The sequence below is a fragment of the Thunnus albacares genome, chromosome 11, assembly GCF_914725855.1.
Source record: "Thunnus albacares chromosome 11, fThuAlb1.1, whole genome shotgun sequence".
In the NCBI taxonomy this organism is placed as follows: Eukaryota; Metazoa; Chordata; class Actinopteri; order Scombriformes; family Scombridae; genus Thunnus; species Thunnus albacares.
The window spans coordinates 3,388,515-3,405,092 of NC_058116.1; the positions used below are offsets into that span (position 1 = coordinate 3,388,515).

At 41.0% G+C, this 16,578-nt stretch overlaps 1 protein-coding gene across 3 annotated transcripts in view; it reads left to right on the forward strand.

Annotated features, from left to right (window-relative positions):
* Nucleotides 1–16,578, forward strand: part of slc15a2 (solute carrier family 15 member 2) — a 28,863-nt gene that overhangs the window by 911 nt on the left and 11,374 nt on the right. For all 3 annotated transcript variants that reach the window (XM_044365059.1, XM_044365058.1, XM_044365060.1), the window contains 14 exons: nt 1,981–2,068; nt 3,211–3,352; nt 3,786–3,878; nt 8,529–8,628; nt 9,759–9,849; nt 9,959–10,036; nt 11,505–11,587; nt 11,768–11,851; nt 12,004–12,093; nt 13,900–13,944; nt 14,271–14,306; nt 14,684–14,772; nt 15,053–15,134; nt 15,732–15,863. In XM_044365059.1, coding sequence (XP_044220994.1) covers nt 1,981–2,068; nt 3,211–3,352; nt 3,786–3,878; nt 8,529–8,628; nt 9,759–9,849; nt 9,959–10,036; nt 11,505–11,587; nt 11,768–11,851; nt 12,004–12,093; nt 13,900–13,944; nt 14,271–14,306; nt 14,684–14,772; nt 15,053–15,134; nt 15,732–15,863 — 1,233 coding nt within the window. The remainder of the gene's footprint in view (nt 1–1,980; nt 2,069–3,210; nt 3,353–3,785; nt 3,879–8,528; nt 8,629–9,758; nt 9,850–9,958; nt 10,037–11,504; nt 11,588–11,767; nt 11,852–12,003; nt 12,094–13,899; nt 13,945–14,270; nt 14,307–14,683; nt 14,773–15,052; nt 15,135–15,731; nt 15,864–16,578) is intronic.

The following is a 16,578-nucleotide window of genomic DNA, read 5'->3' on the forward strand; positions in this document are numbered from 1 at the left end:
GTTTTTTGGTTGCGTAAGATTTTTTTTTTTTAATTATTTTAATCCACCGTTAAAAGTTTCACCGAGTTTGGCTGGCACAGACGCGTGGACACGCGGGAGGGTGCGTGAACTTAGAAATATTTTTCAAGTCTAACCTTAAGCATGTGTCACGGTGTCAGGTTGCTGTCGCTCCGCCAGCTACTCCTCTCTAAGCCGTTGCGTTAAATGATTGAGAAAATGATGCAACAGGCGCATATTTTACTGCTGCTCACGGACAATTTGGAGAAATTTGGTTCAACAAGTTCAAAACTTGTGATTAACTTCTAAGGAGACAGGTTGTAAAGAAAATGGATTGACATGTTGGTTCACCCAATAAACATATTCAAACTTAACTTCATGCAGATTTGGTTTAGTCTTTGCTGTCAGCAGTGATGGGAGGAGTAGACTATTCAGATTGAGACTAAATAGAAGTTACAATTACGAAAAATAAATAATTAGTAAATAATCCAGAATCAGAATTATACCTCATTAAATGCAAGTAAACATACTACACTTTCATTTCATGCATCCTTTATTTAACCAGGTAAAAGTCTCATTGAGATGAAAATCTCTTTTTCATGAGTGACCTGGCCGAGAGCGCAGCATAAACATTGTCACAATAAATACAAACAACGTAAACAGGCGAATACAACTGTCACACACTACACTTACTGTACTTGTACTTGTAAATGTATATAAACACTTTTCACCCCTTCTTTGGAAATACTTTCCACTTAAGAAAAAAGAGCCTCAGAGAGAAGACTGACAGCGAGTTGTGAGGATTATTCACAACAACAAGGACGTCGTTTCCAGAAATAGATTCATCTTCAATGCTGTGAGCACAACAAATGAGTTGTATTGGTTGGGAGGCAGACATTTCAGTGACAGGCATCTCAAAACCTGCGCAAACAAAACAAAAAAGTCAAGTATTTGCACTGATAGCACTGGAGGGAAGTGAGGAAATTTGTTTTGATGTAATTTGGGCTGAACCGTCCTTAGAGTGAGTAATTGCAGCAATAATTGAACCGATCCAACTTACAATTGACCCTCAGCTGAGGGTATCTGATTCTCTTTTGGTAACATAAAGCCAGAGACTGATTGTTTCCATTAATGATGAATCTACTGGTTATTTTATAAATGAAGTGATAAATCGTTTAGTTGAAACACTGTAAAAGAAAAAGCATTAAATGTCCATCACGAGTTCACAGAGCACATCTTCAGAGAGCTTGTTCTGTCAAAGATATTCAGTTTACAATGATATAAAACAGACTGAAGCAGCAAATCCTCATATTTGAGAAGCTGCAGCCAGAAAACGTTTGACATTTTTGTTTGATAAATTATCTAAAGGAATAATCAGTCACCAATATGTCTTTATCAATTAATTTTATGTCAACCTTCTGTAATCAACTATTGGCTCAGCTCCTTGCATGCACTGTTAGATAATGTCATTTTGTGGCAATACATCACATTTTATCAGTTTATAATGTTTTTCACTTATCTGCAGAGCTCACAGATAAATGGAGTAAAATCTACAATTTCCCTCTAAAATGTAGCAAAGTAACAGCATAAAGTTGCATAAAATATTTAAATTAAAAAGTTACAGTAACCTGAAGTCTATCCCATATTATAAAAAATAAATAAATCATTGAAGCAGCTTTAAAGCTGTGTAACTTCTATTTCTGCACAATTATTAACTTGAGTAACTTATGTGTGATTGACTAACAGGAAGTACGCATCAACTACATTCCCACAATTCCACGGCAAAATATTGATCAACTGGCTGTTAGAGATGGTGGAACTATTGATTGAATCAGCAACTTTTAGTTTATATTTGACTGAGAGAAAAGAGATTAGACTGTGTAATTACAGATTTATTGTTAGAGGGGTTATCTGATGAAAGTCTCACACTGTATGTTCTTGTTTTGAAAGTGTTGATTGTCCTTCAAACTTTGTCTCTTTTAGACACTATGCAGGACCAATTACCCAATCAGCATCTGCTTCATAGTGGTGAATGAGTTCTGCGAACGCTTCTCCTACTATGGCATGAGAGGTATGCAAACGTTCTGTTTGGATAACATGTAGTAGTGTTGGTGGACCTGATGAGGAGGATTATTTATTCACAGACTGAATTTAGATGAAAAGTCCTCAACACAAAGCAGAGTGAGTGATGATGCTCAGCTCGTAAATTCATCTGGTTAACAGAGTGTCAGTCTATGAGGGCAGTGTAACAGACAGCCTGTAACAGACTGATAACACTGTCTTTGTCTTCTTCCTCTCATGGTACCTCACTTATTCTCACATGTCTGTCTGTCACATTGCTTCAGTCAGTTCACACACTCACACACAAACATCCTGCCGATCATTTCCGCCTAAGATAAGGATCTGTGCTTATTTATAAGTGGTAGGGAAGCTAATTTCATATAATGATTTAAAAGGCATTTGTGACAACTATAAGGAGCTATATTCATTTAGCAGATCATCTAAGGGCTGCAACAAATGATTATTGTCATCGCCAATTTATCTATTGATTTCTTATACTTAGTTATATACAGTCAATGGTTCAGACACCTACTTCCAGGAACATAGCCTTCAGAGGACTTAGAGTGAGCGGACTGAACCCTCACACAGAAAACAAATAGATTCAACATTAAAACAAGCATTCAACACCAGAAAAACTGCAGACACAGTGGTATAAACCACTGGACCAGTGTTTTATGATATGAGTTGTGATGTTCACTTCAATGTATGTTGGCCAAACAGCACACAAGGTTAATGGTTATATTTAAAGGCTTACATAGGGATGAGCAACACATCCAGGCTGCTAACAATAACACAGACAGAGGAGTTTTATCACCTTAACATGCATTTTTCCTCTTGAATTTCCCCTGAAGTAGCTTTACTGTCACACAGTATGACAGTAACTTGATTCAAACTCTTCATTTTCATATCTGCACTACTCTATCACAGAAATATTCGTCTTGTGCATCATTTTATACACATTTCCCCAAAATCCAACCCAACTTATTTGGTATCTCTGGACACTTTGGGATCTCCTAAATAGATCTGAAGAATGTTTGGCTGCACAGAATGTTATGAGGTATTTGGCCCTGGATACTCCCAAATCCACCTTTTAGGATTTGGGAGTATCCAGCCCCTGAGGGTCACAGCTCTGTCTTGTGTGTGTGTTCACAGCGGTGTTGACGCTGTACTTCCTTGCCTATCTGCACTGGGACAAGGACCTTTCCACCGCTGTCTTCCATGCCTTCAGCAGCCTCTGCTACTTCACACCCATACTGGGAGCTATCATCGCTGACTCTTGGCTTGGAAAATTCAAGTGAGTCCTTCATCTCCAAATGCATTAAGGGGTTGGCCCACCCAAATCTCAAGACATGCAAATACTTTTAAGTTCATGTTCAGAAGTTATCTCTGTCTCTGAGATTTCTGCCTCCACTCCAATAAATATGAATAGAATTTTATTTGCGCTGCTCAAAGCCTTGAAATTTTATATTTAAAAACTCATCAGCAATTTGTTTAACAGGATTTAGAGAAATAAAATAGAAAATTTAGAGAAATAAAATAAAATTCTTGCAACAAAATCATACAGTATGTCTATCAGGCATCTTTTGGCACATGATTTTAGTTTGCAATATGTCAGCTCTTTAACCTGGGAGCTTTGTGGAGAGGAATCACTCAGACCACACGCAGATCTTCCATAATAATACAGAGAGCAAATTTGAATGTGCATAATCACAGTTTGCTCCCAACAGGACCATTGTCCACCTGTCCATTCTCTATGTCGTCGGCCATGTGGTCAAGTCGGTTGGAGCCATTCCCATGGTGGGAGACAAGAATATGCACATGTAAGTTGTCTGGAGCTGATTCATTTTGAGCAGTCACAGTCACAGAACAGAACTGTTAGACATAAAAACAAAGAGGTCTTTATTATTAGTGTGTGTATTATAAGCCCACAATTGAATTAGGCAAGCCTGATAATGAAGCCGAATTGCCATTTTGTTCTACTTTGAATTACTCAACATATCAGAGATCTTGAACTACTGCCACTAACAGTTATTTTTATTATCAGATCTTCTGTCAATTAATGAAGTTTACAGACTTATAAACAAAGTTCGGGAACCAAAGACCACACCTTGTACGCAACCCATTTCCGCACCACAGGGTATTTAAACACACCATATCCGATCCTCTTCCCTTTGTCTCAGCTTGCAAGCACCCTGTGACACACCAGCATATAAACTTAAAACTTCTTACTCACATCATGGACCTCGAACTGCTCCTCAACGCTTTGGACGAGGACTTGTTCGAAGTCCCGGAATCCCCCGGCCTCATCCCGGCCTCTCGGCCCTCATCCTCCGTCGACGACGGTATCGTCGAGCCCTCGATCCCCAGCGGCTCCAGGGGAAGGTCCCGTACTCGGCGTCCGAAGGAAGCTACTTATTCCTGACGCTCACTCCAGCCTCGCTCGAGATCCCGGAGCCCGCCCAAGAGGAACAGCCACCACGCGCAGCGTTCTGCTCGCCACCAGCGTACCGACCGTTCCTTGGCCCCAAACATGTCCGAGTGGACCGTCACTCGCTTAAAGCATTTCCTCAGCCAAAATAACATTCCCTTCCACCGCACCGACAATAAGGCAAGACTGTTTCAATTATACGCAAATTCCCTGCAGGACAGCACTCTCTCCCGTCCATCTTCCCAAGATCTTCCCTACCCCCCTCCTCCCCACCACCCGCACTCTAGCATTACCTGTACTACAGCACCTGCACCTCCTTATCCAACCGCCTCACACATGGCCAGCCTCAGCCTTTTCCTGGCTCCCGCACCTCCATCCAGCAGCTACACCCTGGAACTTAAACAGCCACTTCCTGCCCGCTCCAAGGACCTCACAGTCGCCGAGTTCGCTTTTGCTTTCTCACTGTATAGGGACATAATTTGTTCAGCCTTCCCCGACCGCAGGTCCGAGCTCGATGACTACTTGTCATTAATTCTCGACCTGGCCTTGCGTTTCGGCGGCAACGGTTTCTATACCTATCATATCCTCTTCGCCTCCCAAGCCGCCGGTCGCCTCCAACAGTTCAACCAGGGCACGTACTGGGGAACACTGGACCACGAGCTATACTGCCGAGTTTTCACAGCTCGCGCTTCTCTGCACTGTGAAACGTGCAGCGCCCCTTCCCATCCCGCCGCAGCATGCACCCTCTCCGCCCCCCTGCCCGCGCCTCGGTAACAGACAAGCGAAGCCCAGCCATGCCATACCACTTGCCATCGGCGGCTCCCCCACCATCCATCACCCCCAAACCTGCCTTAGATCACCCGTCCATCCTCGGCCCCCTCCCCAAAGGCATGGACAGGAGAGGGAGACCTGTCCTCTACCAGGGAGGACGGATGATCTGCAATAACTTCAATGACCTCGGTTGCAGCTCCTCCAGCTGCAAATTCCTCCACACTTGTTCATTCTGCGGGGGAGCCCACGCCAGAGCCACATGCCCACACAACCCAACAAAGCAACAGCTGTAGTCAGCCCAATCGGAGTGGCAACCAGGAAGTACTCTGGGAAAAGAGGCTCATTATCGACCTCTCGTCCCCCCACGGTTCCACGTTTCCAAGCATTAACAGCCTGATTCCCAGCCTGGACTTTTCCATGCAATATGCCACCATAGACCACGCCATTTCCCTCATCCACCTCGTGGGCCAGGGAGCATGGTTGTCTCAGGAAGACATCACAAGTGCTTTCAAAGTCCTCCCCATCCACCCCGACTACTGGCACCTCTTCGGGGTCTCCTGGAAGGGCGCATACTATTTTGCCGCGCGTCTAACCTTCGGCTGCTAGCCCAAAAAAAAAAAAAAAAAAAAAAAATTTTTGACTCATTGTCCGAAGCCCTCTGCTGGATTCTTTCCAACAATTATAAACTCCCGTACGTCATCCACCTACTTGATGACTTCCTCACGGTCACGCCACCGTCTTCGCCCCCGTCATACGGTCTCACCACAATGATTTCCGCATTCACTGATCTCAGCATTCCCCTGTCTCCAGAGAAAACAGAAGGCCCAAGCACATCCTTGGAATTCCTTGGCATCACCCTCAACTCCATTACACTCCAAGCATCTCTGCCTACTGAGAAACTCCACCGCATTTCTCTACTCATTCAAAACTTTCTCATGGCCAACACATGCACCAAACGTCAATTACTCTCTCTGCTGGGCCATTTCAACTACGCCACCCGCATCATCCCTCAGGGCCGATCCTTCTTGTCACACCTTCTCTCCATAGCCACCGCCGTCCCATCCATCCACGACCACGTCACGCTAGACAGCCGCCGACGCCGCCCCTTCAGTCGGCTTTGGCGGTTACTACGGCGGCAGATGGTTCTCTGCCGAATGGCCACCCGACTCCTCTTCCCTGGCCCCTTCCTCCACCATTTCGGAAATGTACCCGATTATCATTGCTGCCATCCTTTGGGGGCATGAATGGTCCAAAAAGACCATCGCCATCCACTCTGACAACAGCGCCGCCGTCGACATCCTCAACAAAGGCCGGTCACACAATCCGGACATCATGCAGTTCGTGCGCAAGCTCACATCGGTTTCAGCCCAGCACCAGTTCATCATCCGAGCACTCCACATTCCAGGCCACAAAAACGCAATCGCTGATTCACTCTCTCGTTTCCTGTTTCAGAAATTCAGACAACTAGCTCCAGCCTCCAACCCTCTTCCAACTCCAGTCCCACCGTTTTCAGCCACAATCTACAACTGAACCCGCAACTGGAACAACTGGTCACCATTTCACAGGACAACATCATCAACAGCGTCACCCCTAGAACACTATCTTCGTACCTCACCGGCTGGAATTCCTTTAAAGCCTTTCACGTCTCCCACGGACTCCCATTCCCTTCACTGGACATTCTTAACCTCTCCTGCTTCATTACATTCTCCCACACACAACTCAAGATCAAGTCCTCCACCATACAGACTTACCTCAGTGGAATCAATTTCTTTGTTAAATTGATTTCCGGAGCACCATGCCCAGCCTTGTCCCACTCTCATATTAATATGTTAATTAAAGGTCTCTGCAAGGCGGAACCGCACCCCGCACCAAAACGTCACCCCTCACGTCGGACCTTCTGGTCCGATGCATTCACACACTCCGCACAGGCTACTTGTCTCCCCACATAGACAAAACCCTAGAGTCCATGTTTTTACTAGCCTTTTTTGGCTTCCTACGCTGCTCAGAAATCACAGCTCCTTCCTACTCCTTTGATCCATCACTACACGCCACATTGTCCGACATCTCTTTCCACTCTTCAGACACACTCATCTACCACCTCAAACGCAGCAAGACTAACCAGTCGGGACAACCTCAACCCATCTACCTTTTCCGCCTAGATTCATACATAAGTCCTTACGAACCCATCCACGAATACATCAACACAAGACTAGCCAACCGAGCTTCCCCTCAAGACCCTCTGTTCATCACGGAAACGGGAAGGGTAGCAACACGTTTTTGGTTCCATCACCACATGCGCTCAGTACTTGCCAGATCCGGAATACCCCCAGACCAGTTCTCAGGACACTCATTCCGCATTGGAGCTGCTTCCACCGCCTCTAGACAAGGCATTCCCGACAATGTCATCAAAATCTTCGGCCGTTGGTCATCCCCCGCCTATCATACCTATATCCATCACGACCTGGATAACATTAAGAAATCCCATTCTCGCCTCTCTGGTTGAAGTCTCTTTGGGGGCCTCGTACAGATGCCGGATCATCGAGACAGCACCCCCACCCTGAGTCTCAACCCCCTGTTCCCACTTACCTCCCCGACGTCGACGCCTCTCCTCCTTTTATCTATCACTCTCCTATCCACTCCCTCCTTCCCCTCTTTCCCGCCTGCTCTTCTTTCTCCCCATCCCTCGACCCTCATCCCCTCGACCCCTACCCCCTCATCCCGCATCCCACGACCTCGACCCTCACCCTCTCCCTTCCCCCATCCATCCTTCCCTCTCCAACCATCCCTCTAACTATCCTTCCTCCTTTTCACCCTGTCTTCCATCACACTCCCAACAAACCATTAAATCCATATTCTAGAAGGAGTGGTCTTGGTTAGTGAATTTTCTCAATTAATTGTTTCACAAGATTGCATAAGTACAAGATACTTATTTTGTCCAATTATCAGTCCAAAACCCAAAGATGTTCAATTTACAATGACATAGTACAAAGAAAAGCATCAAATTTTCACATTTAAGAAAGAGGAAGAAACAAATGTTTGGTGTTTTTGCTTGAAGAATGACTTGAATAATCAACTGATGTTTGTTTCAGCTCTCTTTTAGTTCTTTGTGAATAAACAGCTGTTTCTCATTCCAGAGAACGCCTGTTTGATAAAATAGTTAATTATCACAATATCTTAATTTTCTGTCGATCAATTAATCAATGAATAGATTAATAGTTTCTATGTGTCCAGTAGCATCATTAGCAATTCATTTTGCATGTGTGTGTTGCAGTGCTCTGTCTATGATAGGTTTGACACTCATAGCTATCGGCACTGGAGGAATCAAACCCTGCGTGGCGGCATTTGGAGGAGACCAGTTTGACGAAGAGCATGTAAGGCAACTCGCAACTCATACTGTTTATATTGTCTTTAAAGGTCACAATGAGAAAAATTACCTGTGAAATTAGTCAGTAAAGGCCACATGTATCCAGAAAAATCTATTCTGAGTATAAATGAGTTTTCAAAGTCTTTCAAACATTGGGTTGCTGAGGGGTCACCAATGAAAAATATGTTGTCAACTTCAGTATATCTTTTAATAGAAAAACCTCTCTGCAATTCAGTTTGGTACCTACAATTACATATTAGTTCTACAGAGTATCTCCAGGCCTTCTGAACTAAAAAAAGTGAAAGTCATAGCATCTATAAAAGCTGCTTGACTTTTTGTACCACAGTACGACACTCATAAAAAAATCAGTACAAGGTTATGGCAATGTTACCAGACAGAGCTTTAAATGTTTAAACCATATGTTTGTACTAGTTTTGATAATAAAATTACAAGTTCACTCAAGCAATTATGTTCCATTCATATAGTTCCCTGTTATTTTTATTTATTTATTCATTTTTTGATATTAACATTGAATTAAAAGTCTCAGTGTTCATAGGACTGAAATCACAGAGAATTATCACCAACTCTACATCTCTTTGGAGTTTTGGTATTCTTCACATTTTACCCTCTATTAGCTAAGTTTTGGTTTTATGGCACATTTAGTGTTTGGTTCAGACTCAGTACTCTCATCTGTGTCGTTTCCAGCAGCAACAGGAAGCTGTTTTCAGCGAACAAGCTCTGACAAACCCACTGTACGCTACTTGCCCAGTACCAAACAGCTAGACAGTTAGCAACTAGCTAAAATGAAGCATTTAGCTAAAAAAATAGAGTGAATGTTGCGTTTATATGTATCAGTTTTAGACAAACATAACTCTAAACGAACACTAATCTTGCTCCATGTCTGATATGTAAGTTGGCAGTTGTTTGCTAACTCATGCAATTTATCTGTCAGGTTGTTATAATGTTTTCTGCCTCATAGTAACCAAGACTTTCAAAGTAGATCAATTAAAAAAACAGGTTAAATTGGGTTACACAAAACTCTAAAACTGTTCTTAAACCTTAAAGATGACAAAATACATGTGGAAAAAGTCAGAAAAAAATGCAGTTTCTCCTGATTATTTTGTTTATCACCTCCAGGTCAATGAGAGGCAGAAATTCTTCTCCATTTTCTACATGTCAATCAACGCTGGGAGCTTCTTGTCTACTGTGATTACACCCATACTGAGAAGTAAGAGCTCACAGTCGTAATGTTCAACACATGCTATATACCCGATGAGGTCGACTATGTGAATGGCATCACGGTGTTGATGCCAATAACGTTGGATTTGTTCCTGCAGGTGATGTGCAGTGTTTTGGTAGTGACTGCTACGCTCTGGCCTTCGGGGTTCCTGCAGCTCTGATGGTCGTGTCTTTATGTGAGTGTGCATCTACCTCCAACATCATCCAGTCACATGTAATCCATGCAGTAGTTAAGCTTTGGATAGTGGCTGTATAACACTCTCTAGATCCTGAGCAACATCAGGTGGTGTGAAACTAAAAAAGAAATGATAAGAGATAAAATAATTTTCCTTTTTATACACAAATGCTTACAAATTGCAGCATTTTTGGCAATTACTGCTCAAATTAGGTTTATTTAGGGGCTGTCCTGAGCCAGGATATTTTACATTTGATCAATTTAAGGTATTATCATAAAGTGATTATAACAAATATATGAAATCAAATCACACAATCTCACATAATCAGAGCTAAAAACAGATACAACAAAGTATTTTAAAAATTATATGCATCTAGTTAATTCTTGACCTTACTATACTACTTTGACCACACAATCCCAAATCAAGGTCCACTTACTAGCTTTTTCTGGAATTTTCAGCCATATGCCACTGTCTTTATCAGCAGATAGGATTTGCTCAGATGTCAAACAGTAGTTTCTGATCTTGCATCTCAACAGATGCATCTCTATGACAGCCTAGCAGACTCCATCCTCTAATGAAGACTATGTAGCAAGGTTGAAAGCCCTGCGAAAAGCTAGTTTATGGACCTTGTATAATCAAGCTATTTTCAACTCAAAATATTAATAAAAAGACAGCCTATAAAACACTTGTATACTTGAATTTATACTTACATATCTGTCAACGTATATGTCAGTATATAATGTATGTAGATAAACCAATATCAGCCATTAATATCAGCCCTGTTGATATATCAGTCAGGCTATGCTACTTTCCTTATCGTGCTGACAGTGTCTTGATCAAAGCATCAAACTCCAGCTGATAGCTGTCAGAGCTTCTCAGTGGTCAGGAGCACATTGATGCAAATTATATATGAAACATCTATTACTAAAGAGCAATTGTGCTTTGATCAAACTAAAACAAAATTAAACAAATTATAAATGGACTGTTCACATTTGAATATTATTTAAATCATTTCCAGATTAACTGACAAATTTCAGAATTTAAATCTGGTCCATGTGGTGATCTGCATGCTGTGAGCATGTTTCTATGAAGTCCAGCTCTTGATAGGCTTGGCTTCCTGTTGAGTACACATACGTCCTGACAGTCAGTTGTCTCTGCCCCTGAATTTCCATCCCCCTGATCCATATGGGATTCATGCTTGGCTGACCACTCACTGTGAAAACAAACTATGAAACCCAGTGAGGGGAGACAAAGTTCTGGTGAACTGGCAGATCCAGGCTTGCCGTGTTCAAATGTTAGAATGTATTGCTCATAAACACTTCATAAATCATTGGGAGAGACCAAAAACATCCTTAAATGGTAAAATACTGTATTAGATGCTTTTGTCTGTATCTCAGGTCCATTTCCAGCGTAAACTGTTTTCTTTACTCCTTTGAGTCCAGTCTAACTCTTCATATATCTTGTGCAGTTGTATTCATTGTTGGCAGTGGGCTATATAAAATGAGTCCTCCTCAGGGAAACATCTTATTGGAGGTCTGCAATTGTATTGGGGTGAGTCATCCTCCAGGTCTCCTCAGTCATATCAGAGGATTTATTAAAGTGCAAATTGATGAATCCACTGCTATTTCATGTCAAGAATAATTTTGTGCTGTAATAAAGGCATGAATTCACCCATTACTGCTGTTTCTGTGTTAGCTTTCCATTTTCAGTCCTGTTGCTTATGATTCACAGTTTGCCATCAAAAATCGCTTGAGGAGGTCGAAGCAAGACCCTAAGAGGGAGCACTGGTTGGACTGGGCTGAAGAGAAGTACTCGGTAATGAAAGGACTCCTACTCTTAACTCTTCCATGTGACAGCTTGCATCTATCTAAGAGTGTTTTCTGAGGATTGCACTTTTCAAAGATTCAAAATAGTGTGATGTTATTGCATCAATAATCCATCCAGTCTGTGTGTTTGTGTGTCAACAGAAGCGTCTGATTCAGGAGATTAAAATGGTTCTACGGGTTTTGGTGCTCTACATCCCCCTGCCAATGTTCTGGGCTCTGTTCGATCAGCAGGTGTGTGAAGACAAAAGACTGTGTGTTTTTAATATGTGTTGCAGTTGGTGTACAAGCAATAAATATAGTCAGTTAGTAGTTAGTTATAGTTTTTATTTGACAATTTATGAAAACAAATTTACACAATACAAACATATACACACACATACAGTACCAGTCAAAAGTTTGGACACACTTTCTCGTTCAAGGGAATGACTGGTACTGTATATAATACACACCACATGTTGTCAAGGATAAAACAACAAAGTTGACAAAAAAGACTTATATCCATTGTGGTCCTCTAGTCCAGTGGTTCCTAACAAGCGGTTATAAGATAAGTCTGAGCAAGATTAATTACAAGATAGGGAATAAAAAAAGGGAACTAGTTTTGGAAATAGATGTTCCTCTTCAGGCCTCTAAAAACTATTGAAATGAAACAAGTCATAGAGTCATAAAACCTGTGAGAAAGGTTTGCGAGGGGCCATTACTTCACTCACAAGCAAAAAAGACCCACTCAGGCAGAGAGGTGATATCAAATTATTAAAATGTCAATTCACATTATGATTATTACAATTTCACAGCAGTACAAGCATACTGTTTAACAACACAAACATCAGCTTGTATTAGTCGAACTGTAATAAAGCTGAAACAATTATTAATTGGTTTGGTTTTGATAATTGATTAATTGTTTCTGTCATTTTTCATGCAAATTTGCCAAACATGCACCGGTTCAAGCTTCTCAAATGTGCTTCCCTTTGTCAGAAATGAAAAAATTGAATGTTTGAGTTTCGGACTGACTATTTTTCACATAAAACAAGTCAATTGAATATGTCACCTTGGGCTCTGGGACACTATAATGGACAAATTTCAAAACTTCAGAACTTAAATAATGTGCCTGCAAGGACTCATTGTCATTATCAGATTTTTCTTTTATGTTCATGTTATGTTTATCAGCTGTGAGTAGCTCCGTCATGTCTGTTGTGTAATGCATTGTGGGACAATATTCATTAAAAGAGTCCAATTTTACTTGTATACCTGCATTTTCAAAGTCCCTATGTTCGAAATTTTGGAAGTTGGCAACCTCTAGTGGTGGTATGTGGCTGACAGCAAGATACACCACTGCCTACGGATCCCACCAGAGGACATTCAAAATGACTGACTGAAAGCACAGAATGCACCACTTTTCACCAGGATTTTCTCATTTTTCTAACAGACAAAAACTAATTGCATGAGAATAATTCCAGACATAGGGGCTTTAAGTATACTTTACTTTGTTGTTTTAGTATGTGGTGTGCAGCTGGAACATAGCTAAATTGGTCTGTAATTTAAATAAATAGAAATAATGAGCTTTAATTTGACTACTTAATTCCCTCTTGACTTATATATTAGGCGTTGAAAGCAGGTTATATGGAACATTGCAGTGGCAACTTCATTCTCAGTGCATGCTGGTAGTACATTCATGACCAGTCAGCACTAGGCCAAGGTTATGTGTCATAGCTGACTTATAAAATCCCATTACTACCTGTTATTCTTCTCCTCTGGCCAACACTCAACACAACCATCTGATTATGTAAAACCTGAGATCCATATCTAACATGCTGGACCCTGGACTCATTCTTCATTTAAAACTACTCATTTAAATAAGGTCAGAAAAAACAAACAAACGCGTGTTCTGTGGAATTCAGGTCAAGAAGTTTACCGGTTATTCATTTGAGCCCTCTCCAGGAAAGCAAACCAAATAAGTCTGCTGTGGTTAAAGGGTTATTTTACTAAGCTTACAGTGAGCTGTTGCCTTGACATAACAGCCAGTGTTTTGCTTTATTGCAGGGTTCCCGCTGGACACTCCAAGCCACTGGGATGGACATGGCTTTTGTAAGTTTGAGTTTCCTTACATGACATAACAACATTGTCAAAATTTCTAAAAGCTGATAACATCTTTTAGTGCACTTTGATATCAATGGATGGTTTGTGATATTCATCAGATTGCACAAACTGTAAAACACACCTTCCCTTTTTTAGGGTGTTGTTGCAACGTGTCATTTTACTCCAGTAACATTATAAAATATTATATTGTGTATGGCCTTGATAAATCCTCATCAGGTTTAAGTGGATTTCATAGGACAATGCACATCCTGTTAGATTTAGTTAAAGTTTAAATGGCTGTCTTGTTAATCTGAAATCATCTTGTTTTATTACAGGGGGACTCTTTCGTCATTAAGCCTGACCAAATGCAGGTGTGTGCAGCTCCTCCTGTCATCAGTGGGATCTATTTTTTGTAGAATAACTCTGTTAAGATTAAGATTTGAATATTTTTAATGTTTCTGGCATAAATGATTTTCACTTCCAATGAAAACGCATTCGGGGTCACATCAGTGCATAAAGGCGACTGATTGACTGTTGACTTAACTAGTGATGTTGCCATTCTCATGAAAACATTTTTATAGCTGTTTATTGCTGCCAGCTCTTTATGGAATCAGAATGTCTGTCAGTCTCTTTATTTACTCTTTTGTTACTCTAATCTTTATAATTTTATGAGTTTTATTTAGCTATTATATTAATATTATAATTATAGAGTCATTTAAAGGTGAATTTTTCCCTCCCTGTTGTCTAGATGTTGAACGCGCTGCTGATTCTTGTCTTTGTGCCCATCTTTGACCTCATCATATATCCACTCGTTGCCCTCTGCAGAATCAATGTCACGTGAGTAGAAGCCTGTTGTTTTGGATACTACTGTCTTTATTGCAGACATGATCATTTTTAGAAGGAAAGGACACATTTGCAGCAGATGATATCACATCAAAACAAGTGATGATTCAGTCTCTTATCAGGCAGGACATCAGTGAAGAGGCTGATGTGGAAATGCATGATTCATAGCGATTAAAGCCTGACGTTTAGAACAGTAAACACACACCATGCTTACCATAATGAAGTGTCTAAATGTGTCGACTGTGTATCAGACACTGACTCTCTCTGCCTTCAGTCCTCTTAGGAAAATGAACGTAGGGATGATTCTTGCAGCAGTGGCCTTCGCACTAGCTGCGCTGGTGGATGTGAACGTCATAGTACGTATGAGCAGCGATCATGAATCTTGCCTTTTGTTACAATAATAGTCACTAACCAAAACCCTTACTAACTTACACACATACAGTAGGATTACCTGCATGCATTCACATTCAGCCAGAAAACATAAAAATGCCTGAACACAGACTGCCTGACTTAAATATAACAAGAGTTCCCATGCATCCTGGAAATCCTGGAATTTATTAATGCTGATTTCCAGTCACATGGACACCAAAAGGTTCTGGAAAACATTGAGCTGTCCTTACACTTAGGTTATTATGCTGTATAAAGTGAAATATCTCAACAATTCAAATTAAAAAGTGCAGTAAGACGTAAATGTCTAAAATATTCTTCTGAACATTAAATGTGCAGCTTTGTCTGTTGTTTCTTATTTCTGTCTCTGCTGATAAAATGTTTTACACATTTTTAAGTCATATTGCTATATTTATTATCACCCCATTCTAATGCTCTGACCATCTCAGAATGAACCATAAATAGTAGCATATATGTCATTAAGTCTCTGAAAATGATTTCTTGAAAAGACTGGGTTCTGTGATATTTATCACTGTGGTGCTCTGATTTCCTTCTCTGTTTATTAGAAAACAGTGGTGGATCCTGCACCTGCAGGGAAGTGTCTCCTGCAGGTATTCAACCTGGCAGATGGTAACGTCAGTCTGCAATTCCCCGACAACAACAACAACCTGTTCCCACAGCCGATCCAACACCTTCAGGTAACCAGATGGGAGGAGACAAAAACAACTTTTTACACTATTTAGCAACCCAATATCACAGCAGTTTGTGAAATAGTCATAAAATTTAATCAATAGTTTCATGTACGTGGATGTGAATTTTCCATTCCACTTTCAAACAAATGTCAGTTGCCGCCACCTGGAAGTAGCCTATTTTCCTCACTGTGTTAAGGTTTTCTTTTAATGGTATCTTTAACATTTCTCAACACACAAACATGAAAGTGTCCTTGATAACTCAACAATATGACAGATTAATGTTAAGGCCATCAGTTTTAATTATTTCTCCTTTGATTCTGAGAAATAAAGGTTTTTGATAGTGGAAGGCACTGTGTTGTGGGCACGTTCGACTGCTGTTTTGGGTTGTCTGCTGTCGGTGGGCTTCATTCCCTTTCAAATTGCCACCAGTCGGCTGCAACCCGAATCCAAATGTCACCATCTCTGTTAAGAAAAGGCGTTGGTGTTATAAAATAGGAAGTAGCTATTTTAATTTTATATTTCCAAGAATATATCGCTGAGGATATTTAATATGAAATCATCTTTCTTAAAACATAGTCTTAATTTATATTAAGCTACATCCAATAAAGCACTCCAACTTTGTGTGTGTGTGTGTGTGCATCAAATCTTGTAGCATGGCCATATGAATGGGATGAAGACGTGGTTATCAAACTGGACTTTACATTTCACATCCCTCGTTTAA